Source organism: Salvelinus fontinalis, chromosome 17 (assembly GCF_029448725.1).
Source record: "Salvelinus fontinalis isolate EN_2023a chromosome 17, ASM2944872v1, whole genome shotgun sequence".
NCBI lineage: Eukaryota > Metazoa > Chordata > Actinopteri > Salmoniformes > Salmonidae > Salvelinus > Salvelinus fontinalis.
The window spans coordinates 32,987,477-33,013,526 of NC_074681.1; the positions used below are offsets into that span (position 1 = coordinate 32,987,477).

Here is a 26,050-nt window from a genome sequence, read left to right on the forward strand (position 1 = left end):
GAAGAAGAGGAGGACAGCCGTTACAATGACAGTCATCCAATATGCTGTGATAGAAATAATGCCATGCTCATGAAAAAAAAAGAGAATCGTACTCCCTCATCTTAAATGACATTGACTGCCACTGGACTAGACCAATGGAGACACACATGACCAGACTGATTGAGACGATAAATAATACACTATAACCAGGGGTCTAGGTCAAATCACTTGAGTTTTAAAATGATGCCCCCTAATCATTTTTTTTAACCCCTTATTAAACTTGCCCTATTGTTTTCAACACATATAGAATCGGAGCAGTGTGAATAATAATTTATTATTCATAAGATCTCATAAAATGAATATCAAGCATAGATCAATAATTCAAGAAATAAAACATACATTTAGTGGGAAAAATGTAAGCTTAAACACTTGCATCATTGATTTGCATAGTTTTCTATTATCATACAGTAATATTGTACATTACAGTCACTGAGGTATTGGACATCAGTCTAAAGCTAAGGGAATGTGGGCCTTCGAATAAATATTACACGTTAGCAGTAATATACAAGTATAACCTTCATTAATGTTTTTTTTATTATACTATGGTATTAATACTATAGTATTCACTGTAGTGTTTTTGCGGACTTTACTGTAGTATTTACTGTAGTGTTTACTGTAATATACTGCAGTATTCACAGTTAACTATAGTATAAATACTGTAGTAAAATAAAACTGTAGTATATACTATAGTAATTCATGTAGTGTTTTTGCGGATTGTAGTATACAGTATTATTTACTGTAGTGTTTTTGTGGAATGCAGTATTTACTGTAGCGTTTTTGCTGACATTACTGTACTATTTACTATAGCGTTTTTGTTTTATTATCTTTGACATAGAAGTGGAGGCTTTCTCCACTTTCTCCACCTATTGTAGGAATACTAAAAGAGCACATTTTCCATAACCAGGTAGGTAGGACTGGGGTCTGAACTGTAGTATTCTATAGTAAACTGTAGTATTTTTTCAAGTGGGAAGTGTCATGTGTGTACATTGACTCTTACACTAGGTAAACTGTGTAAATAACCTATGACTAAGGCACACAAGTGGGTCATAAGCTGCAGAAACAACAGGATTTAAACCAACAGTCATATGGAAGAAGTAGAATACTTTATTGATCCATAGTCCACAAAACCCCTTTTTTTTTTAAAAACCCAAGTGCTTTCAAATGCACTGTGTCCATTGTAGGAAAGAATGTGTCTGTCTATGAGAAGAAAAAAGAGACACATTCAATGGTCTTGATGTAGAGGTCAGGTCGCTGGCCATAGGCAAAGTTACGAAGGGAAGGTGATCCTCTGAAAACATAAAAGAAGAATGAGTCAGTTTTGGTGTTGGTGCTTTTTAAAGATATAACATTTCCTTACAATAAAAAATATTCCCCCGGGGCGGCAGGTAGCCTAATGGTTAGAGTGTTGGGCCAGTAACCGAAAGGTTGTTAGATTGAATCCCCGAGTGGACAAGGTAAAAATATGTTGTTTTGCCCCTGAAGAAGGCAGTTTTCAAAAAAGATGACTGCTATGGCGTGTGGTCATCCACACCCCCTCCCAAATTGGCTGCTGTGCCATTTTTTCTCCTTGCATTACTTGACATAGATCCAGAAAAACTAGATGTGTAAATCTAGTAAATCCAATCCACTGTTCCTAGGCTGTCATTGTAAATAAGAATTTGTTCTTAACTGACTTGCCTAGTTAAATAAAAGTCAAATATACTGTATCTTCTTGGTTAAAAGATGATTAAAAGTTGAGATTTTACAAAAGTGAAATGAGAAGTGACAACTGAGGGAGTTCCTAATATGGATGTCATACTGAACACTATACACACGATATTGCAGACATTAATGTGGTAGTGGTAGCTAGTACTGTCTCTGTGACTCCGTACCTCCATGTTATGCTCAGTCTGTCCTCCGCCACTCTTCAGCTCTCTCCAAATTATTTTGTTTACCGTTCGGCTTCATCATGTAATTATTCTTCTTGCCGTCAAAGTTGCCACACAGGCCTCCCAATCTCCTCTTGTAGGTGTGGGCCAGGATGATTACTATGCAAAATAAAGACATGGAAGTGAGTTCATTCTGTCAGTACGTCTATGCTCTGTAACAGTTTACTGTATATCATGAAGCAGTTTACTGTATATCATAAAGCAGTTTACTGTATATCATAAAGTAGTTTACTGTATATCATAAAACAGTTTACTGTATATCATAAAGCAGTTTACTGTATATCATAAAGCAGTTTACTGTATATCATAAAGTAGTTTACTGTATATCATAAAACAGTTTACTTTATATCATAAAGCAGTTTACTGTATATCATAAAGCAGTTTACTGTATATCATAAAACAGTTTACTGTATATCATAAAGCAGTTTACTGTATATCAAAAAGCATACATCACACATCTATAGCACATCATACACATTACATTTTATGGCACATCATACACATTACATTTTATGGCACATCATACACATATGTGTTTGGATTGATACAGTATGTTCCCTTGTTACCATATTTCTGCAAGATATGATAAAAGGTGTAAATGTTAATTATACTATTATGATAATATTATCTGTCCACAGATAAGAGACATATTGGGCAGTAAACACTGTCTGTACAGCTATCTTACTGTTCTGTTATCAGAGAGACTATTGAGATACCAATCATTTAAACCCTCCTTTGGCTGTGATGTAACAGTGGTGTTACCTGCTCTGCTGTGTCCATCAAACTCCACGGAGAGGCCAAAGTCTGTCTTCAGGTAGATACGAGAGGAGCTCTCCAGAATCCTCAGACCCCTTGCTGGGGAGACAGGGGCATGTGTGCTCCTACCGTCCAGCTAGAGAGAGGGAGAGACGGAGAGGGAGAGAGCGAGAGAGAGCGAGAGAGAGCGAGAGAGAGCGAGAGAGAGAGAGAGAGAGAGCGAGAGCGAGAGCGAGAGCGAGAGCGAGAGAGAGAGAGAGAGAGAGAGAGAGAGAGAGAGAGAGAGAGAGAGAGAGAGAGAGAGAGAGAGAGAAAGGAAGGAAGGAAGGAAGGAAGAAGGGAAGGAAGGAAGGAGGGAGGGAAAGAAGGAAGGAAAGAATGGGCAAGATATCATATGTTCAATGTAATTTTGCTTATCTGTCAACAACAGAGGGTAGCAACTAATGAGGAAACAAATAATTGGGCTCTCAGTTAATTATTGATCTGTTGAAAGACTGTTACTGACCCAATGGCAACAAGTCAAAATGTGGTAGCAGTCTACTAAACACACACTTATTTTTTGGGAGAAAAATTACACTGCTCAAAAAAATAAAGGGAACACTTAAACAACACAATGTAACTCCAAGTCAATCACACTTCTGTGAAATCAAACTGTCCACTTAGGAAGCAACACTGATTGACAATAAATTTCACATGCTGTTGTGCAAATGGAATAGACAAAAGGTGGAAATTATAGGCAATTAGCAAGACACCCCCCAAAACAGGAGTGATTCTGCAGGTGGTGACCACAGACCACTTCTCAGTTCCTATGCTTCCTGGCTGATGTTTTGGTCACTTTTGAATGCTGGCGGTGCTCTCACTCTAGTGGTAGCATGAGACGGAGTCTACAACCCACACAAGTGGCTCAGGTAGTGCAGTTCATCCAGGATGGCACATCAATGCGAGCTGTGGCAAAAAGGTTTGCTGTGTCTGTCAGCGTAGTGTCCAGAGCATGCAGGCGCTACCAGGAGACAGGCCAGTACATCAGGAGACGTGGAGGAGGCCGTAGGAGGGCAACAACCCAGCAGCAGGACCGCTACCTCCGCCTTTGTGCAAGGAGGTACACTGCCAGCGCCCTGCAAAATGACCTCCAGCAGGCCACAAATGTGCATGTGTCTGCTCAAACGGTCAGAAACAGACTCCATGAGGGTGGTATGAGGGCCCGACGTCCACAGGTGGGGATTGTGCTTACAGCCCAACACCGTGCAGGACGTTTGGCATTTGCCAGAGAACACCAAGATTGGCAAATTCGCCACTGGCGCCCTGTGCTCTTCACAGATGAAAGCAGGTTCACACTGAGCACATGAGCACATGTGACAGACGTGACAGAGTCTGGCGACGCCGTGGAGAACGTTCTGCTGCCTGCAACATCCTCCAGCATGACCGGTTTGGCGATGGGTCGGTCATGGTGTGGGGTGGCATTTCTTTGTGGGGCCGCACAGCCCTCCATGTGCTCGCCAGAGGTAGCCTGACTGCCATTAGGTACCGAGATGAGATCCTCAGACCCCTTGTGAGACCATATGCTGACACATGCACATTTGTGGCCTGCTGGAGGTCATTTTGCAGGGCGCTGGCAGTGCACCTCCTTGCACAAAGGCGGAGGTAGCGGTCCTGCTGCTGGGTTGTTGCCCTCCTACGGCCTCCTCCACGTCTCCTGATGTACTGGCCTGTCTCCTGGTAGCGCCTGCATGCTCTGGACACTACGCTGACAGACACAGCAAACCTTTTTGCCACAGCTCGCATTGATGTGCCATCCTGGATGAACTGCACTACCTGAGCCACTTGTGTGGGTTGTAGACTCCGTCTCATGCTACCACTAGAGTGAGAGCACCGCCAGCATTCAAAAGTGACCAAAACATCAGCCAGGAAGCATAGGAACTGAGAAGTGGTCTGTGGTCACCACCTGCAGAATCACTCCTGTTTTGGGGGGTGTCTTGCTAATTGCCTATAATTTCCACCTTTTGTCTATTCCATTTGCACAACAGCATGTGAAATTTATTGTCAATCAGTGTTGCTTCCTAAGTGGACAGTTTGATTTCACAGAAGTGTGATTGACTTGGAGTTACATTGTGTTGTTTAAGTGTTCCCTTTATTTTTTTGAGCAGTGTATTTCACTGTAGGAATATTGCTATGATTTCTCAAACAGAAATGGGGTGTTCCTTTAGTGGTTCATTGATATGTCATTCTGTTCAAGCAGACCGCGACCGACGTAGCTAGTCTTTTAGCTAAGCTAGCTACTTTAGTTAGCGAGTAACCTAATGTAGCAGATGTAAAAGAATTGCCTGAAACTAGATCTCTACATACTGGTTTTGACAAGAAGAAAACAACTGTTGGGGGTAGGTTGTTGGGGCAACCAATGTATTTATGTCAGTAAGCCTAGTGAGTGTGTTTTACGGTGAGGAGAGTAATAGGGAAGAAGTGAAAAAAATCATATATGGCTAGATCTGCATTCCTCTGAAGTTTAGAGTGTACTACAACCCTGTCATGAACCATTTATCTTATCGCACCTAGCCAGTGGCTATGAGGGTCAGGGTGAGACACACAGACATACACACACACATAAACTGAAGAATAAGGGTCCCAAAAAGGAAACTAGGTAATTCCATCCTGTAGAGAATGAGATAATGTTTCAGAGACGTGTTCAGTTCTGCCAGCAAAGTGGCAAACCTTTGGCTACAGGTTACAATAAGACATAGGGTAACAAATCAGAAAGCACATGATAAATAATGCGTAAAGATACAGTTGAAGTCAGAAGTTTACATACACTTAGGTTGGAGTCATTAAAACTAGTTTTTCAACCACTCCACAAATTTCTTGTTAACAAACTATAGTTTTGGTAAGTCGGTAAGGACAACTACTTTGTGCATGACACAAGTAATATTTCCAACAATTGTTTACAGACAGATTATTTCACTGTATCACATTTCCAGTGGGTCAGAAGTTTACATACACTAAGTTGACTGTGCCTTTAAACAGTTTGAAATATTCCAGAAAATGATGTCATGTCTTTAGAAGCTTCTGATAGACTAACTGACATCATTTGAGTCAATTGGAGGTGTACCTGTGGATGTATTTCAAGGCCTACCTTCAAACTCAGTGCCTCTTTGCTTGACATCATGGCAAAATCAAAAGAAATCAGCCAAGACCTCTGAAAAAAAATTGCTGACCTCCACAAGTCTGGTTCATCCTTGGGAGCCATTTCCAAATGCTTGTAGGTACCACGTTCATCTGTACAAACAATAGTACGAAGTATAAATACCACGGGACCACGCAGCCATCATACCGCTCAGGAAGGAGACATGTTCTGTCTCCTAGAGATGAACGTACTTTTGTGCGAAAAGTGCAAATCAATCCCAGAACAACAGCGAAGGACCTTGTGAGGATGCTGGAGGAAACAGGTACAAAAGTATCTATATCCACAGTAAAACGAGTCCAATATCGACATAGCCTGACAGGTCGCTCAGCAAGGAAGAAGCCACATCTCCAAAATCGCCATAAAAAAGCCAGACTACGGTTTGCAACTGCACATGGGGACAAAGATCGTACTTTTTGGAGAAATGTCCTCTGGTCTGATGAAACAAAAATAGAACTGTTTGGCCATAATGACCATCATTATGTTTGGAGGAAAAAGGGGGAGGCTTGCCAGCCAAAGAACACCATCCCAACCGTGAAGCACGGGGGTGGCAGCATCATGTTGTGGGGGTCCTTTGCTGCAGGAGGGACTGGTGCACGTCACAAAATAGATGGCATCATGAGGAAGAAAAATGATGTGGATATATTGAAGCAACATCTCAAGACATCAGTCAGGAAGTTAAAGCTAAGGTGTATGTACACTTCCGACCAACTGTAAGTAGAAGTTATGAATTGACTTATAATTGTCATATTAAACAATGTATAAGTCCTAAATACTTACAACAAGTTTCCTGTTCTTCCTGAACTCAACTATGTGGTTGTAGACTCTGATCTTCAGCCCTCTGAGTCGCAGACGGTTGTTGTTCTCTGTTTTATCTTCATCACTGTCCTCATCGCTGCGATCATGCTTGTCTTCACTGTTCTCCCTTCTCACGCTGTCTTTATGCTTGTCATCCTCATCACTGCTGTCAACATTACTACTGTCACCTTGGCTACTGTCACCTTGGCTACTGTCACCTTGGCTACTGTCACCATGACTGTCATCACCATCCTGGTTGACGATCTCATTGATGGCCTCGATGTAGATGTCTGGCTGGTTCTTGGACAGGTCTGTGGTCTGGACCAGAACATAAGAGTTTGTGCCCTCAAAGTCATGCTTCATGTTGTTAAAGGTTCTGTACTCTGAGTCTCCATTGATAGAGCACTCACTGAAGCCTTGAACGCAAAAATAGAAACAAGATTAATACCATAGAAACAACATGTGCATGAGACCATGGTGAGAAAACACATAGATAGGAATTATGATATAAAACAGTGAAGATGGATGAGACTGAACTGTTGTGGATTTGGTCTTGAACATTGTTTTAGAACACAGGAGAACGTTAGGCCTTGACAGAGGTCTGTAAGGGACTGGCATTTCATGCAATTGAATGTCTGTTTAGTTTATGGGAGACAGTTCTTAAGAGAGTCAAGTTTCTGAGAAGTGTGGCCTACCTGTTGACTTGCAGAAATACAGTCCGGCTTCATTCTGAAGACAGATGGCATCCCCATCACACTCATATTCATTATCGCAGTCAATCTCCCCCACACCATCATCTTCAACACATTCACACTTCTGATGGCAGTGCTCAGTGTACCAGCTCTCTTTAAACTGAAATGAAAGTCCATCTTTAAAGTCATTACACTGCAGATTTCACACATGTAACTATGGGCACTGGGTCTACACCAAACATACTTCTCAAGCAGTTCTCATTGTGTGCTAGGTTACTTACGTGATGGCTGTTGCCATTGCTGTCCACACAGCCACACTGCTGGGTGGGTACACACACCCTCTGATTGAGCACAAAGCCGTCGTCACACACACAGCCCTGTACGCAGTGCTCATCAGAGTGGCAGTCGGGTGGGCCGTGGAGGTGCTTACAGGTGGGCTGGCAGTCAGAGATGCAGGGGGTGAAGTGGCTGTTCTTTGGGCATGATGGTGCTACAGAGAAAAGAGCAAATTAAGAGTTTATTTCCAATAACGCAATATTAACCAATTCTTCACCAGAAATGATTGCTTATTATGGGTAAATTCATGTCTGTAAAATATTATTGTTCTCAGATTTTTCATTCATAGGTTTTAGATGTGTATGAAAATGTACACAAAAAATTGGGGCAAAGTGCTATATATCCATTTGCTTAGCTGGAATGGAATGTTCGTATCCTGTATTTTTGACTGACGTGGTTCTCACCTAGCTATCTTAAGATTGACTATTTACTCTGGGTAAGAGCATCTGCTATATTACTAAAATGTAAATGTTTTACATACAGATATCATATTACTGTTTTAAATATGTTTTTAAAAACATGAAATATCGATGTCACAAATGTATCATTTGTACATTTCATTTAAAAAAATGTAGTCATTTGTTACATTTCATTGTGTAAAACCTAGCAGTACTACTTATTCTCTGAGAGTGAGGCGGATATGTATAGTATTTAGCAAAAAAGCATGATTATTTGTCTCTCTGAAATGAAACCAAATGATAGATTTGAAACAAATACATAAAAACACACCAATCTCTTTCATAATTTTTTTTAACAATAAAAGCTAATTTACAAATATTTCTGAAAATGGATATATAAGGTTTTGGAATAAAACTCTTCAGATATAAGGTTGAGTGTATAGAATATGTAGCACACTGCCTGCAAGAATAAGTACAGATTACATTTTCTTTGTACTTAGTGTCTTTACATTTGTAAAATACCGATTGTATAACACTTGTGTTAGAGGGGTCTGTAATGAATGAATATTGTAACTTTGTGTTATCAAGGGCACGTAAAGACTTACTTGGTCTTGCTGTGGTGGGTGGTTGTGGTCTTTCAGTTGTTGGTCTTGGGGGTTGTGGTCTTTCAGTTGTCGGTCTTGGGGGTTGTGGTCTTTCAGTTGTCGGTCTTGGGGGTTGTGGTCTTGCAGTTGTCGGTCTTGGGGGTTGTGGTCTTTCAGTTGTCGGTCTTGGTGGTTGTGGTCTTTCATTTGTCGGTCTTGGCGGTTGTGGTCTTTCAGTTGTCGGTCTTGGGGGTTGTGGTCTTTCAGTTGTCGGTCTTGGGGGTTGTGGTCTTTCAGTTGTCGGTCTTGGGGGTTGTGGTCTTTCAGTTGTCAGTCTTGGCGGTTGTGGTCTTTCAGTTGTTGGTCTTGGCGGTTGTGGTCTTTCAGTTGTCGGTCTTGGGGGTTGTGGTCTTTCAGTTGTCGGTCTTGGGGGTTGTGGTCTTTCAGTTGTCGGTCTTGGCGGTTGTGGTCTTTCAGTTGTCGGTCTTGGAGGACTTGGTATTTCAGTTGTGGGTGGTGCTGGTGTTTCTGGTCTCATAGTTGTTGGTGGTTGTGGCCTAGCAGTAGTTGAGGGTTTAGATGTCATGGTTGAGTTGGTTGGAGCTGGTGCAGCAGTTGTTGGTCTTAGTGTTACTGGTCTCATGGTAATTGGAGCTGGTGTTGGTACAATGGTAGACTTGTCTGCTGGAACAGGTTTCTCGGTTGGTGTTGTTGGCTTAATCAGATCTAGGAGTTAGAAGAAAATCAACATTATAACAATTACCCCAAATGTGGTTGTGTTGTTCACCAATATGGACTGTGGAGGGAGTGACCCTTACCTTCACAGTGTCCACGATGCAGAGAAACATCATCTATAGCCACATCAGATTGATCAGTGGTGCCTCTTCGGCCCTCGAAGATGATCTGAGATCAAAGTAATAGCCAGGGAGAAACATTTATAACAGAGGATATAGAGCAAAAAGGTACCGTAAGCACGTTTTGTCAAAGGGACCTTTCTGGATGAATAATGGTACACATGTCCGAGTCCAAACTCGTCTGACATTTTAAGATTACAACACAGGGATAATGGTGCGGTGAGGAATATCCACACCTCACATTCCAGTCTACCCTTTTCACCTTGTTGCTTAAAGGACCAGTGAAGTCAACATTGTGTCTTGCCTGTATTTTGTAACATATTGCACAACAGATGATGAAATGAATACTGTAAAAGTGTGAAAGAATTTGATCAGTGTTTTTTCCTGATAGTTGCTGGTTGAAAATACAATCTACAGGACCTTCTAATCAGCAGGTTTGCATGGGCAGGAGTTTCGGCTTTCCACACTGACATCACCATGCGGTAAATTGGATAATATTATTTGGTTTATTCGGATCCCCATTAGCTTTTGCCGAAGCAGCAGCTATTCTTCCTGGGGTCCACCAAAAAACATAAACACGACAAGTAACAAAACACTGTACACAAGAACAGTCACACTAATATAAAATACAACAATATACAAACAATACTTCTAAAGAATAATGTGTGTAAATTGATTGTGTTAGAGTGTGATAGTGTGTCATTTCACAGTCCCTATTGTGCCATGAAATGTTGTTTTATCCATTTCTTGAAGGTAATTTTGCTGATTGCTTGCATTATTGGAGATGGAAGGGAGTTCCATGTGATCATGGCTCTGTATAATAAATCAAATCAAATCAAATTGTATTTGTCACATACACATGGTTTGCAGATGTTAATGCGAGTGTAGCGAAATGCTTGAGCTTCTAGTTCCGACAATGCAGTAATACCCAATGAGTAATCTAACCTAACAATTTCACAACAACTACCTTATACACTCAAGTGTAAAGGAATGAAAGAATATGTACATAAAAATATATGAATGAGTGATGGTACAGAACGGCATAGGCAAGATGCAGTAGATGGTATCGAGTACAGCATATACATATGAGATGAGTAATGTAGGGTATGTATAGTCAACATTTTTCAGCCTCCTTAGGTTGAAGAGGCGCTGCTGCGCCTTCTTCACCACGCTGCCTGTGTGGGTGGACCATTTCAGATGGTCCGTGATGTGTACGCCGAGGAACTTAAAACTTACTACCGTCTCCACTACTGTCCCGTCGATGTGGATAGGGGGGTGCTCCCTCTGCCGTTTCCTGAAGTCCACGATCATCTCCTTTGTTTTGTTGACGTTGAGTGTGAGGTTATTTTCCTGACACCACACTCCAAGGGCCCTCACCTCCTCCCTGTAGGCCGTCTCTTCGTTATTGGTAATCAAGCCTACCACTGTAGTGTCGTCTGCAAACTTGATGAATGAGTTGGAGGTGTGCATGGCCACGCAGTCGTGGGTGAACAGGGAGTACAGGAGAGGGCTCAGAACGCACCCTTGTGGGGCCCCAGTGTTGAGGATCAGCGGGGTGGAGATATTGTTACCTGCCCGTCAGGAAGTCCAGTACCCAGTTGCACAGGGTGGGGTCGAGACCCAGGGTTTGGAGGGTTTGGAGGGTACCATGGTGTTAAATGCTGAGCTGTAGTCGATGAACAGCATTCTCACATAGGTATCCCTCTTGTCCAGATGAGTTCGGGCATTGTGCAGTGTGGTTGCGATTGCGTCGTCTGTGGACCTATTGGGGCGGTAAGCAAATTGGAGTGGGTCTAGGGTGTCAGGTAGGGTGGAGGTGATATGGTCCTTGACTAGTCTCTCAACGCACTTCATGATGACGGAAGTGAGTGCTACGGGGCGGTAGTCGTTTAGCTCAGGTACCTTAGCTTTCTTGGGAACAGGAACAATGGTGGCCCTCTTGAAGCATGTGGGAACAGCAGACTGGGATAAGGATTGATTGAATATGTCCGTAAACACACCAGCCGTCTGGGCCTGCAGCCTTGCGAGGGTTAACACGTTTAAATGTTTTACTCACGTCGGCTGCAGTGAAGGACAGTCCGCAGGATTTGGTAGCGGGCCGTGTCAGTTGCACTTTATTGTCCTCAAAGCGAGCAAAGAAGTTGTTTAGTCTGTCTGGGAGCAAGACATCCTGGTCCGCGACGGGGCTGGTTTTCTTTTTGTAATCCGTGATTGACTGTAGACCCAGCCACATACCTCTCGTGTCTGAGCCGTTGAATTGCGACTCTACTTTGTCTCTATACTGACGCTTAGCTTGTTTGATTGCCTTGCGGAGGGAATAGCTACACTGTTTGTATTCGGTCATGTTTCCGGTCACCTTGCCCTGATTAAAAGCAGTGGTTCGTGCTTTCAGTTTCGCGCGAATGCTGCCATCAATCCACGGTTTCTGGTTTGGGAATGTTTTAATAGTTGCTGTGGGTACGACATCGCCGATGCACTTGCTAATAAACTCGCTCACCGAATCAGCGTATTCGTCAATGTTGTTGTTTGATGCAATGCGGAACATATCCCAGTCCACGTGATCAAAGCAATCTTGAAGCGTGGAATCAGATTGATCGGACCAGCGTTGAACAGACCTGAGCTTCTGTCAATAGGCTGGAAGCAACAAAATGGAGTCGTGGTCAGCTTTTCCGAAAGGAGGGCGGGGGAGGGCCTTATATGCGTCGCGGAAGTTAGAATAACAATGATCCAGGGTTTTACCAGCCCTGGTTGCACAAATGATATGCTGATAGAATTTAGGGAGTCTTGTTTTCAGATTAGCCTTGTTAAAATCCCCAGCTACAATGAATGCAGCCTCGGGATCTGTGGTTTCCATTTTACATAGAGTCAAATGCAGTTCGTTCAGGGCCATCGATGCGTCTGCTTGGGGGGGAATATATGCAGCTGTGATTATAATCAAAGATAATTCTCTTGGTAGATAATCCGGTCGACATTTGATTGTGAGGAATTCTAAGTAAGGTGAACAGAAGGACTTGAGTTCCTGTATGTTGTTATGATCACACCACGTCTCGTTAATCATTAGGCATACCCCCCCGCCCTTCTTCTTACCAGAAAGATGCTTGTTTCTGTCGGTGCGATGCGTGAAGAAACCAGCTGGCTGTACCGACTCCGATAGTGTGTCTCGAGTGAGCCATGTTTCCGTGAAGCAAAGAACGTTACAGTCTCTTTTTTTCTCTGGAATGCTACTGTAACAGATATAACTTTACGTCGTCCCCTCGCCCCGACACGGGCGCGAACCAGGGAACCTCTGCACACATCAACAACGGTCGCCCACGAAGCATCGTTACCCATCGCTCCACAAAGGCCGCGGCCCTTGCAGAGCAAGGGGCAACCCTACTTAAAGTCTCAGAGCAAGTGACGTAACTGATTGAAATGCTACTAGCGCGTACCCGCTAACTAGCTAGCCATTTCACATCCGTTACACTCACCCCCCTTTCAACCTTCTCCTTTTCCGCAGCAACCAGTGATCCGGGTCAACAGCATCAATGTAACAGTATAACTTTACGTCGTCCCATCGCCCCGACACGGGCGCGAACCAGGGACCCTCTGCACACATCAACAACAGTCAACCACGAAGCATCGTTACCCATCGCTCCACAAAAGCCGCGGCCCTTGCAGAGCAAGGGGCAACCCTACTTAAAGTCTCAGAGCAAGTGACGTAACTGATTGAAATGCTACTAGCACGTACCCGCTAACTAGCTAGCCATTTCACATCCGTTACACTACCCTTGCTCGGATTTCATCTACCTTGTTGTCAAGAGACTGGACATTGGCCAGTAGTATGCTCGGGAGCGGTGCGCGATGTGCCCGTCTCCGGAGCCTGATCAGAAGACCGCTTCGTCTGCCCCTTTTACGGCGTCATTGTTTTGGTTCGCCGGCTGGGATCCGATCCATTGTCCTGGGCAGTGGACAAAACAGAGGATCCGCTTCGGGAAAGTCATATTCCTGATCGTAATGTTGGTGAGTTGACGTTGCTCTTATATCCAATAGTTCCTCCCGACTGTATGTAATAAAACCTAAGATTACCTGGGGTACCAATGTAAGAAATACCACGTAAAAAACTAAATACTGCATAGTTTCCTAGGAACGTGAAGCGAGGCGGCCATCTCTGTCGGCGCCGGAAGTCTCTGTGCATTGCTGTGAATTTGTTTTGGACTATGGGACTGTGAAGAGACCCCTGTTGGCATGTCTTGTGGGGTATGCATGGGTGTCTGAGCTGAGTTATTTGATTGTGCAGACACCCTTGAATTTTCATCACAATACTATTTCTCATAAAAACTGGAAGAGAAGCAGTTAATCTCTCATCAACACTCAACCAGGATAGACGCATGCATGTTCTTGATGTTTTTGTGTATAAAACACAGAACATGTTTTTATAACAGACAGCCCTCCTCATCTTCACAACAACTTTTTCAATATGACTTGAACATGATAATTGACCATCCAATGTTATACCTAAGAGTTTATCTTCCTCAACTTGCTCAATGGTCACACCATTTATGCACAACTCCAGTTAAGGTTTAGGTAATAAAGAATGTTTTGGACCAAATACAATGCCTTTAGTTTAATAAGACCAGTTTATTATTAATTGCCCATTATGATACTGACTGTAACTCCTTATTTAGAATTTCAGTGTACTCACTGGCTTTGGGTGCTGACATATAGAGTGTGGAATCATCCACATACATAGTCATTTTAGCATTGTGTATGACCAGTGGCAAATCATTTGTAAAAATAGAGAAGGTTAACGGCCCAGGGAAACTGCCCTGAGGGACACCACACTGTACCTATCTGATGTTAGAGAAGATTTCATTGAAGAACACTCTCTGGTTTCTATTGGATAAATAACTCTCCAACCACGTGATGGCATGTGATGTAAAACCATTGCAAGTTCGTTTTTTCAATAGGAATTTATGATCAATAAGATTAAAGGGTGCACTCAAATCTAACAATACAGTTCCAACTATCATCTTATTATCCATTTTTAATCCATTTATTTTAACCAATGTATTTTGTCACACACAATTCTTTCCATCAGTTTACTAGAACAGGCAGCAAACTGGTTGGGCGGCTGTTAAAGCAAGTAATGGGTGCTTTACTATTTTTAGGTAGAGGAAGATATAGCAAATAGGTGTGGCAATTCAGTCTGCTACCACTCTCAATAGTTTCCCATCAAGGTTGTCTATTCCTGGTGGCTTATCATTTTTGATGGATAATAATAGTTTTTCCACTTCTCCCATACTAAGTTGACCAAATTGACCACCTCTTTTGCATAATTTCTTTGTAGCATACCCTTTTTTTAATTCATCATCAATCCAGGGTGCTCTTACCAGTTTTCACAGTACATTTCTTAACAGGTGCATGCTTGTCAACAATTGGCATTCATTATTTTACAAATACTTCCAGTGCTGCTTCTGCATTCACTTCCTCACACACATCAGACGAACATACATTTTGTACATCCTCAACAAAAGAGTCCTGAGAAAACATTTTGTGTGATCTCTTATGAATTACTTCAGGACCAACCTTTGGCACTTAGGCTATTCTTGTTATTGTCACAATGTTATGTTCACTACAGCCAATGGGAACTGATATTTATTTATTCAGAGCGTGACATTTAGAGCAAAGCTCTGCAGTATTAGTGAAGATATGATCAATACCAGTGGATGTCACAGATCCAACACTACTGTTGTTTTAATAATATTATAATTTTAGCAACCAGGAAAATGCGGAGCGATTTCTGCATAGTGCACGTTTATATGTATTTTTGAATAGTTGTTCAAATAACTGTAAAGAACACAAAGAAATGACTGAATGTCACGTTCCTGACCGGTTTTCTGTTATTTTGTATGTGTTTGACGGTCAGGGCGTGAGTTTGGGTGGGTAGTCTATGTTATGTGTTTCTATGTTTGTTTAAGGGTGACCTGATATGGCTCTCAATTAGAGGCAGGTGGTTTTCATTTCCTCTGATTGAGAGTCATATTAAGGTAGGTGTTTTCACATTGTTTGTTGTGGGTGGTTGTCTCCTGTGTCTGTGTCAGTGTATGTTACGTCACACGGGACTGTTTTCGGTTTTGTTTCTTCGGTTTATGTAGTCTGTTCCTGTTTCATGCGTTCTTCGTTATATGTAAGTTCTTATGTTCAGGTGTGTCTACGTCGTTTGTTGTTTTGTAGTTTGTTTAAGTGTTTTCGTGTTTTTTTGTATTTACTTTAAACCTGTTGGGGATGGGGGCGCTGTTTAGACTATTTATGCTAATTTGGCTAATTTTTTAAACGGCTTCCCACAAAATCCTTGATCGTACAATATGCATATTATTATTATTATTGGATAGAAAACAGTCTATAGTTTCTATAGGAGTTGAAATTTTGTCTCTAAGTGGAACAGAGCCCATTCTACAGCAATTTCCCTGACATGGAGTCAGATTTGAGAAATGTTGGCCACTCTTCTGAAGTCATTTAAAAGGGCACTGTCGTTGCTATGACTATACGGACACTTCTTACGTCTTCCCCTGGATGCCTTTACGTGATGACGATTCCAACGGGGTCGATTGCGCGTTCACAGGCCCTACAAATGAAAAAACCCTGAAGCTAGTCATTCTTTGGGAGCTGCGTCATGAGCCTAGAGGACACCGGCGCGCACCTGTTCCAAGCGTTAGTTTAGCCTGTTATATTTCTCCGGTCATCTTTTCACTCGTTATAGGAGTTAAAAACATCATAAGGTAGTTAATTTAAAGCGTTTTATAGCAATTTATATCCGTTTAGTGCGATTTTGGGACATTTATTTTTGCAACGATGTGAAAAGTTGGGCACGCTTTTCAGTTCATCCCGAACGCAGTTGACATTTCCACATGGCAAGAGGACAGCTTTCCACCAAAAGAAGATTTCTCCCAAGAAAGGATCCTTTGCCCAAGATACTGATGGAAGAACAGCTCAAGGTAGGACATTTTTATTATGATAAATCGTGTTTCTGTCGAAACATTTTAGTGGCTTAGGACGCCATGTTTTTTGACGTAGCTTCGCTTGGCGCAAACTGTATTGAAAAGTAAGGATAAATTAAAAAATGTAATAACGCAATTGTATTAAGAATTAAATTGTCTATCAATCCCTGTCCACCCTATATTTTTTAGTCACGTTTATGAGTATTTATGTATAAGAGTAGATCACTGTCTAAGTGGCGCAAGGACTTTTTCTTTACCAGCTTGTCTACATTTCACATTGTCTAACCATGATTTTGGTGGCTAAATATAAACATTTTCGATCAAACTGTATATGCATGTTGTAATGTGATGTTACAGGAGTGTCATCGGAAGAATTCTGAGAAGGTTAGTGAAAAAATTAATATCTTTTGGCGATGTTGACTTTTATCGCTCACTTTGGCTAGAATCAATGCTGGGCTGCTAATTGCTATGTGCTAAGCTAATATAACGATTTATTGTGTTTTCGCTGTAAGACACTTAGAAAATCTGAAATATTGTCTGTATTCACAGGATCTGTGTCTTTCGATTCGTGTATGCTGTGTATTTTTACGAAATGTTTGATGATTAGTAGTTAGGTAAACACGTTGCTCATTGTAATTATTCTAGTCCATTTGTGATGGTGGGTGCAATTGTAAACTATGCCATCTACCTGAAATATGCACTTTTTTCTAACAAAACCTATCCCATACCATAAATATGTTATCAGACTGTCATCTAATGAGTTTTTTTGTTGGTTAGGGGCTATAAATATCTTAGTTTAGCCGAATTGGTGATGGCTACTGGTGTTGGTGGACAAATAAAAGATGGTGGATTATGCTAATGTGTTTTTAGGTAATAGATGTACATCTTTACATATTGTGTCTTCCCTGTAAAACATTTTAAAAATTGGAAATGTTGACTGGATTCACAAGATCTGTGTCTTTCATTAGCTGTATTGGACTTTAATGTGTGAAAGTTAAATATTTAAAAAAAATATTTTTTTTGAATTTCGCGGCACTGGTTTTTCAGTGGGGGGGGGGGGGTGTGCCGCTAGCGCCACGCTGATCCTAGACAGGTTAATAAATCATGTCATATCAAGAAGCTGCATTTTGGTTCAATCCCTGCTCCCTGCTTCGGATGAAGAGGAGGAGGAAAGCCGTTACAGCACTCTAATTGGTTGAGTGATAACCTGGGTCATATTACAGACATTAGTCACAGTTAAAAGCTTACTCTTGAGAGGACAGCTAGTTGCTAACCAGTCAATGTTCAGGTCACCCAGAAAACAGACCTCTCTATTAACATCACACACACACTATCATGTATTGCACAGATATTACCCAAATTCTGACTGTTAGCACTTGGTGGCCTTTAGCAGCACCCCGAAAGAAGAGGCTTTAGATGAGACACGTGAACCTGCAACCACGACACTTCAACAACATTTGCCATGAGATCCTCATAAGCTTTACAGGAATATGGCTCTGAACATACACAGCAACATCTATGCCAGCTGCTTCACCAACCATCTGCTCTTCAGAATTTAGGGTTTGGCAATATCCTGGGACAGATAGTACCGGTCCCAGCAAGTGATCCAAATTAAACAGGAAGGCTTTTCCTTTTTAAGGAAACACTCTTTCGGAAACTTTCAAAACAACAAACCGAGCTCTCACTCGTTCTGCGTTCATCATGCGTCATGCTCTGATGACGTGGGACCAATAACAAAGAGAGTTCCAAACATCTCTGCCAATAACAGCGAGTTTTCAGTTTTCCCCTCTCCACTCAGACCACTCCCAGTCAGTCCTAGCAAAATTCTAGCTTGAGGCATATTTTTTTCCTAAAAAGCTATTTTTCCAATATGAATGGAAATCTGTTACAGTAAGGTACTTCATTGTTACCCAGAAATGATTTAATATTGATATAAAAATGGCTGCATTGGACCTTTAATTGTTCCAACCTCCAGAGGGAAGGTCAGAGGCTAAACCAAGACCAATGTCACATAACTCACTCACCTGGAAAGGTCCAGTGGTCCTGAGATCCACCTGGGCTAGTTGCCAGCAGTCTCCCTGGTTGTTCCTCTTCCACCATACCATGTCGGCGCTGCGGTCCTGGAGTATGTAGACGTGCAGGCCCATGGTTTTCGCTGAACCGGACATGTGGTACCAGAACTGCAGACACTGAAGACCGGGGTCAGAACACTCAGAGCTGAGGAGGCGAGCCGTGTCTCCGTTAGACACATTGTTGGCTTCGATGTACAAGTAGTGACCGACATCTTATAGGCAAGAATAGATAAGATTAGAGATAGGGTCACAGATTCAATTCCTTTAGATAGCAGTAGGTTTTATTAGGGGTTCTTTCTGGAGTTCATACAGCAATGGGACAGGTTAGATTGTTTATGTAAGGATGTAGGTCTTGCAATACAGCCATTGAAGTTAATGGAGCAGAAAGAATAGTACAGGGTAAATCCTTCAATCCAATTTTGACTTTCCGGTTTGTTGTTTGAGCATTAGAGTTTTTGCAACCATTCAGACAAGGCATTACGATGTCCAACAATGACAACAATTACCATATTTTGTTGTTCAGTTTGGGGTAAAAGTCCTAAGAACACCTACCTCCTTTAGTGTGGTCAGCTGATGGCCCAGTCATCGCAGTGGGGGTGGAGCCACTATGCCTTGTCCAATCAAAAGAATCCGTCATCAGCTGGGTAAAACTGCAGAGGTCCTCCTCAAAAGTGCAATCGAAGTTGCAGACTGAGCAGGGAACATGGGAAACATTTGTAAAAGTCAATATGAGTCCAACATTTTAACACGTTATTCTGAAGTACCTTAGAGATTTTTTATTTCCATAGGAAAATGAGTCTATAGATGTAATATACCTGGGTGTGGGACAAATGATCCTTCTTCAACTGGGGGAGGAACTGAAGGTCCACCAACAACACCTGTTGAGGAACCTGCCAGAGGAAGCAGGGGAATGACATTGGTCATAAAGGGTAAATGTTTCCTCATCTGACATCCAGTGTTTAGATGTACAGTAGCATGCGTCCCTATGATAGTTACAAAGTTCACCTGAACATGATCCATAATGGATGGAGACGTCGTCAAATGCCACGTCAGACTGATCGTCAGAGCCTCGGATTCCCTCGATGATGATCTGAAACAGAGCCATTTTGTGTTGGGTGAAAATGTGTAATACCACAATCATTTCGCACTATTTAACCCTCTAAAAACCTCTGATACCTTCTCCTACCTGGAATGACCCATCGATATTGATATCCACTTGTGCAAGATACCATGTAGAGCCCTGGTTATTGGCTTTGGACCACAGTTTCCTGTGTTTGTTGCGCTCGTCAAGCTGGTACACATTGAGAATCATGGCCTTAGCCTGTCCGTACATGTGGTACCAGAAGCGCAGGCAGTATTTTGTCGCCCCTTTTTGGCACTTAGGGCTTATCATACGTGCAGAGTCTCCGTAGTACACACCATTGCCCTCAATGTACATGTAGGAGCCACCTGATCAACAAACATACACAGACACTCTTTAACATCACGACTCCCAGCATATTATTTCTGAAATGGCTAGCCTCTATGATGTCCACTATGTAGATAGGTATTTATATATCACTGTCTGTAGAAGTCGATAGGCTACAACCATGTATTGTCTCATTCATTGAAATCTCAGAAACAGTGGATGATGCACATTTGGTAATTTCAGATTTTTTGGGGGGCACAACCATGTAACCTCTCACCTCCTGTGGTATGGTCCTGGGTTGGCCCTGTGAGGTCAGACGGGGTTGGGCCTCTCTGTCTTCTCCAATCAAAACTGTCCTGAATAATTTGCTCCCACCCACACTCGCTGTTGTCAAAGTTGCAGTCTAGAGGACAAACTGTAGGATGCCATAGAAAACTCAGTCACCAAATGAACCAGCTGGTATCAAAGGAATGGAAATGCTGCCATTGTAAAATCATGTGGTCAACGTTCTTACATGTATTGTCAGGTGTAGTAACTGGTGGTTTTGTGGGAGGGCCAGGTAGGCTATCTGCAATTATAAGACAGACAGCAGGATTTTTCACAGGAACACATTGGACAAGCCTCAGGTGGATGGTAGGAAGGGGAAAGTAAGAGAAGGAGGGAGGAGGGGAGGAAAAAGAGGACAGGAATAAGGGATGCAAGAGTGGAAGGAAAAGAAGAATGGAGGAAGGAATGAAGGATCCAAGTTGAAGACTACAACAAAAACCAAAGTGTTTGATGATGGATGGGGTGAGCCAACCACCATACAATCATAGTACGGTGTTCAGCAGCAGCAGCATGCATTTACGAAAACAATCATACCATACCACACTCACCACAGGCGGTGTCATTAAACCAGGGGGGCAAGGTAACACTGGCCACCTGACAGGCGGTCACGTAGGACTTCAGGGAGTAGCATGTCACATGCATGTCCCCGCCGGAGGCACAGTGGTCAGACATACAGCTAACTATGTAGGACGTGGGGTGGACAAATGGGTGGCAGGGCTTGAAAGTGTCACGCAGCAGCTTGGAACACTCCTGGTGGCCCTGGTTGTCCAAATGGGAGTCACATGGTTGGGGGGCAGGTGGGGAAGCAACACAGCTAGAGAAGAGGAGATCAATGGTGTTATGTATTGGATGTATTGATGTATTCAAAGATTAGTGTTGATGATACAATGACAGTTCTGCATTTTTCAGTTGATGGCTGGATACACTCATCCACTACAAACATAACGGTAACATAAGGTACTGTACAGTATGTTTCCGTTATGGTTCAAAACATCCAACCCACTCACCGATCGTCCTCCGGACTCTTCACTCTCCAGCTGTTGGCGAACGTGACCTCATTGGTCTCGGGTTTGGTGCCGTTTGGGGTCAGGAAGTCATCCCCCTGGTCGTTGGAGTAGGTACCACAGAGGCCGCACATCTCACCCTTGTAGCGCTCGTCCAGCTGCAGGAAGAGCCTGTGATGATCGTCCAGCAGCATCTGGAGGCCAAAGGTCGTCTCCATGACAGTGTATTGCTTCTTCTTGTACAGCTTCACCTCGCCGTACGGGCCGTTTACTGCAATAGGAAGACTCTGCCAAACATGGTTCACCTGCAGTGGAGAGTAGGGAAGGGTAGGGCAGAGTAAGGTAGAGTGGAGCCAAGTAAAATAGATGAAAGTAGAATTAAATATAATTCTTGTGTGGAATAGAGAATGTCTCCTCTGTCTCATTGGACAAATTGTAGAAACTAAAGTATACTGAACAGTTGCAAATACAAGTAAAAACATATAAGGGATAGACATAGTTAGATTCTCTAATAGATTCTCTAATTCTCTACATAGTTCCTTTGAACTGTTGTACCAAAGCAATACAGGGAAGTGGGGAGGGGGTTAATAGGAGGGCAAGGTCCAGTGGGTCAGCAATGCATGTTAATGTCACAAGTAAATAATAGGTAGAATCTACCGCACACCCAGAGCTGATTAGTGAAGGTTCTGAAGGCAAAAGGCAATACTGGCAAAATAGGAAAAAGTCTCTGCACAAGTAAAGAAAGATTATTTCAAAATGTCGTAGTTTTCGTTCTTACAGTGGCGCTGTAGTTATCAATCTTCAAATGCAGACCCTTGGTCTCCAGAACCACTGCGGCCAGCTTAGCACTGCTCTCGCTCCCCGGGTTCCAGTTCTGGCCCGTCACTGAGAACTGGATGGGTGTGTGTTCGCCGCACGTCTTGGCCAGGGTGTAGCTGCAGCCCCCCTGGAAGGTGTATGCCTTGCCGTCAAAGGTGATGTAGTGGGGGTCTCCGTAGACGCGGCAGATGGCTGGGCTGGAGAGGAAGCAACCCTTGACCCCCTCTTTGACCTTGCACACCTCGTCGTCCGCGCAGGAGGAAGCAGAACACTGGAGTCTGTCCCCGCCCATACACTGGCACACACGATCACACTCACCGTCCATGAACGTCGCTCCTTTCTGGAAAAGGGTGAAGAAAAGAGATGTGTGTGTGTTTTTCTTAATGTCTGTCTGTGTTGATATTTTGCTATCAACCTAAATCTATTCCTTACCTCATAGTGCACTCCATTCATCCAGCAGCCACAGTCCTCTGCAGAGACACATCTCCCCCCACTGAGCTTGAAGCCGGGGTTGCACTCACACCTTTCCTCACAGCTTCCACACGCCCTTTGGGTGTCCATGATGGAGCAGGCCTCAGGCCAGCCCTCGGCACAGGCGTTGTAATGGCTGTTCGCTCCACACTCCAGGGCTGGGGAGGGAAAGAAAAGGCAGAGAATTTAATAAAATGTATAGAAGGCTATCACCATCATCAAGTTGTTTCCAATTTCAATAATTAACTACATCAGGAAGGTTAGTAATCAAAAGAGGAAACCATAAAACAACTTACGACACATAGTCGAGTTCCTCCAGGCAGGTACGGGCCCCCCGGCCTTGAGGCACATATCAGCATAGGACTGCAGGGCCTCACACAGCACCTCTAGGCCACCACCTGCTCCACACATCCCCGCCACACAGCTCCGGAAGTAGCTCTCGGCTCCCAGGACAGACTGGCATTCTACGAAGGGCCCGTGCCTGGAGACCAGGGACCCACAGTAGGGCTCGCTAGCGTACTCTGCCTCCTCCATAGGGGGACACTCATGGGGGACAACGGTCGACTGACAGGCCTTCTGGCTCTGCCAGCTCTGGCCGAATGTGGCAGCAGTTGAAGCCTCAGAACCGTCAGCCGTGTGGTAATCATCGTCTCTCAGGTGGTTGAAGTTCCCGCACATGCCGCAGACTTTACCGGAATACGAGGCAGGGACGGTGATATGGACGGCACAGGAGTCATCATAGGATACAAAAAGGTTGAAGTTAGTCTCCAGGACGACGGAAGCCGCATTGCCTCGGATGTTGATGGTGCCACCGTTGAGGCTCAGTGGGAGTTTCTTCCAAATGCCGTTGACCTGAAAACATGATAAAGATTGATTTACTTGAAAGACTGGTCTTTCTTTGCCGTTCTTACCTTAGCATGTAGTAAACATATTTACTGGATCAATGTGTTCGATACTTTGGAATAGGGGACAAAATACTAACCCTCCTATGTCCCATAGTTTCATATTGTTGTACATCATTGCATAACCAACTCTGAACTTTGTTGTACTGTAGTAAATACTTTTTCAGTTTATCAGTTCATGGCAGATACAGTATATGAACTTTTAGACCCAGTGAATAACTAAGTTCAGCACTATTATGCAGTGAATTTACAATGACTCAATTACAAATAGCACATTTTCCTGGTCTAGATACTTTACCTAACATCGATGTGGTCAGTTGGAATGTGAAAGGCCTAAATCATATGTGAAATTGATTAGAACCAATAAACCATTATAACCCATTGTATGGTGAATAAACTTTATAATAACAACCTATATTGTACTCACCATGACCCGGTGGTTCTGTCTCTTGTGCAGGGAGACCCTGAGGTTCTCCACCTCCACATTGACCTGCAGAACAGGAGATACAGAGGAGTTCCCTCGCTGCTCATTCTTCACCTCCACACTGAAGTGGGACAGGGGGATCTCAGAGGATGAGCACAGCTGGGCCAGGACGTAGGTACAGGGGACAACGAAGCGGAAGTTGGCCCAGTCAAAGGTGCTGTAGTGGAAGTCGCTGTAGACAGTGCAGGTCCCTGAGAGAGAGCGAGAGAGAGAACAAGAGAGAATAGTCAATTAAAGTCGTCATTTAAAAAAAACCTATTCTGTGTTTAGGTCTTTAATAAAGGTGAGTTTTTGTCCAAAGTTAATGTAGCAATTGGGGGTGTGAGCGACACTGGACTTAACAAAAACCAGACAAAGGTGTAGCCTATAAGTCAGACTGATGAATAGGTTGCTAGTTCTACTGACAAATCCCACTTCTCCTTCAGCAATCATTGTGTTGTTTGAGAAAAGAAAAAGGAAAACAATGCTTAGCATTATTGGTATTTGATACTGTTTCATACCTGCATCTCTCATTGTAACTGATGATCTGTCACCCTCAACACTGAAAGAAGACATTAGGATCAAATCAAAACAGTGGGAGAGAAATTGATATCAAAGTAAAACACTTTATTGTTAGCCTACACATCGACATATCGACATCGTAATCTCTATGCCATGGTGCATCCGACAACAAGTTGCAAACTAAAGTTCAGCATTTGTATTATTTATACTAATGTTGACATGATAATAATTAAGACAGTAAATCATACAATTGTAAGAGTAAGACACAGCCATAGAGAGAGAGTAACTAAGAGTATGTTAGATGCTAAACAATAGACCAACAGTATGACAGTGAGACTCACCTTCCGTAAGTCCCGTCCTGTAGCAGAGAGAGGAGGGCTGCTGTAGCCAGCAACCCAATGTAGGTGCCTCCTAGCATGGGTGTTCTTCTAGCTGTGTTCCCTTATGGAGGCTAAGATAGAATACTCTTTACACTCACTGTATAGAGAGAGTGGGGAGTACTGGAGTCTCACTCTGATTCTGACTAGGGAGGGGAAAGCGTGCAGACTTTTATAAGGGTCCTGGTGGCCCAGAGCAGTGGGCAGGGAAAGGGGGAGGGGCAAACAGGAAAGGGAGGGGCCAAGTGTATGGCGTCAAAAAGACAACGAGTTGACAACATTGATTAAGACATAGTTACTGTAAAGGGTGTCAGCACCCAGTAACAAGATTAATGATTTAATTAAAGATAGCTGATCAATCAAAGCAGTTTTATTATGAGGAAACCAGACTGTTTTTCACTACTTAGGAGCTAGCTAGACCCATCTAAGAATCATAAGGTAAAGGAACAGACAATGCATGTTCTGTATTGAACTTGGTATCACTGCATAACACTTCCTCTTTGGTTAAAAAGTGATTCTGTTATTCAGTGACAACAGAGGGTGGAAATCGGGGGAATCCAGGTTCTGGGAGTGAATTTCCGGCAGTAAAATTGAGCTTGACTTTTTAGTCATTTAGCAGACGCTCTCATCCAGAGTGATTAACAGGAGAAATTAGGATTAAGAGCCTTGCTCAAGGGCACAGACTTTCACCTAGTCGGCTTGGGATTCAAACAAGCAACTTTTCGGTTACCGGCCCAATGCTCTTAACCGCTAGGCTACCACTACCACTAGAGTGAAAGCACCGCCAGCATTCAAAAGTGACCAAAACATCAGCCAGGAAGCATAGGAACTGAGAAGTGGTCTGTGATCACCACCTGCAGAATCACTCCTTTTTTGGGGGTGTCTTGCTAATTGCCTATAATTTCCACCTTTTGTCTATTCCATTTGCACAACAGCATGTGAAATTTATTGTCAATCAGTGTTGCTTCCTAAGTGGACAGTTTGATTTCACAGAAGTGTGATTGACTTGGAGTTACATTGTGTTGTTTAAGTGTTCCCTTTATTTTTTTGAGCAGTGTATTTGTTTTTTAAACATCTTAAGGATCCGTCCGTTCTTTAAAATTTTCGCAAGAAATTACATACCCAAATCGGACTGCCTGTAGCTCAGGCTC

The 26,050-nt window shown here is 43.0% G+C and overlaps 1 protein-coding gene across 1 annotated transcript; it reads right to left on the reverse strand.

Annotated features, from left to right (window-relative positions):
- Positions 1-393: 393 nt before the first annotated feature.
- On the reverse strand, positions 394-25,468 carry LOC129814181 (IgGFc-binding protein-like). Its single transcript, XM_055867081.1, has 23 exons — positions 24,864-25,468; positions 24,522-24,562; positions 23,965-24,212; positions 22,932-23,487; positions 22,597-22,793; positions 22,124-22,504; positions 21,349-21,650; positions 20,890-21,155; positions 20,529-20,582; positions 20,292-20,429; positions 19,793-20,055; positions 19,612-19,696; positions 19,422-19,496; positions 19,159-19,296; positions 18,559-18,818; positions 9,522-9,606; positions 8,725-9,429; positions 7,667-7,875; positions 7,389-7,545; positions 6,676-7,109; positions 2,730-2,859; positions 1,911-2,066; positions 394-1,327 (listed from the first exon to the last, which is right to left on the reverse strand). The coding sequence occupies exons 1-22, from the start codon at positions 24,938-24,940 to the stop codon at positions 1,924-1,926; spliced, it is 4,944 nt and encodes a 1,647-aa protein (XP_055723056.1). The 5' UTR covers positions 24,941-25,468; the 3' UTR covers positions 394-1,327; positions 1,911-1,923.
- Between the last annotated feature and the right edge of the window lie 582 nt (positions 25,469-26,050).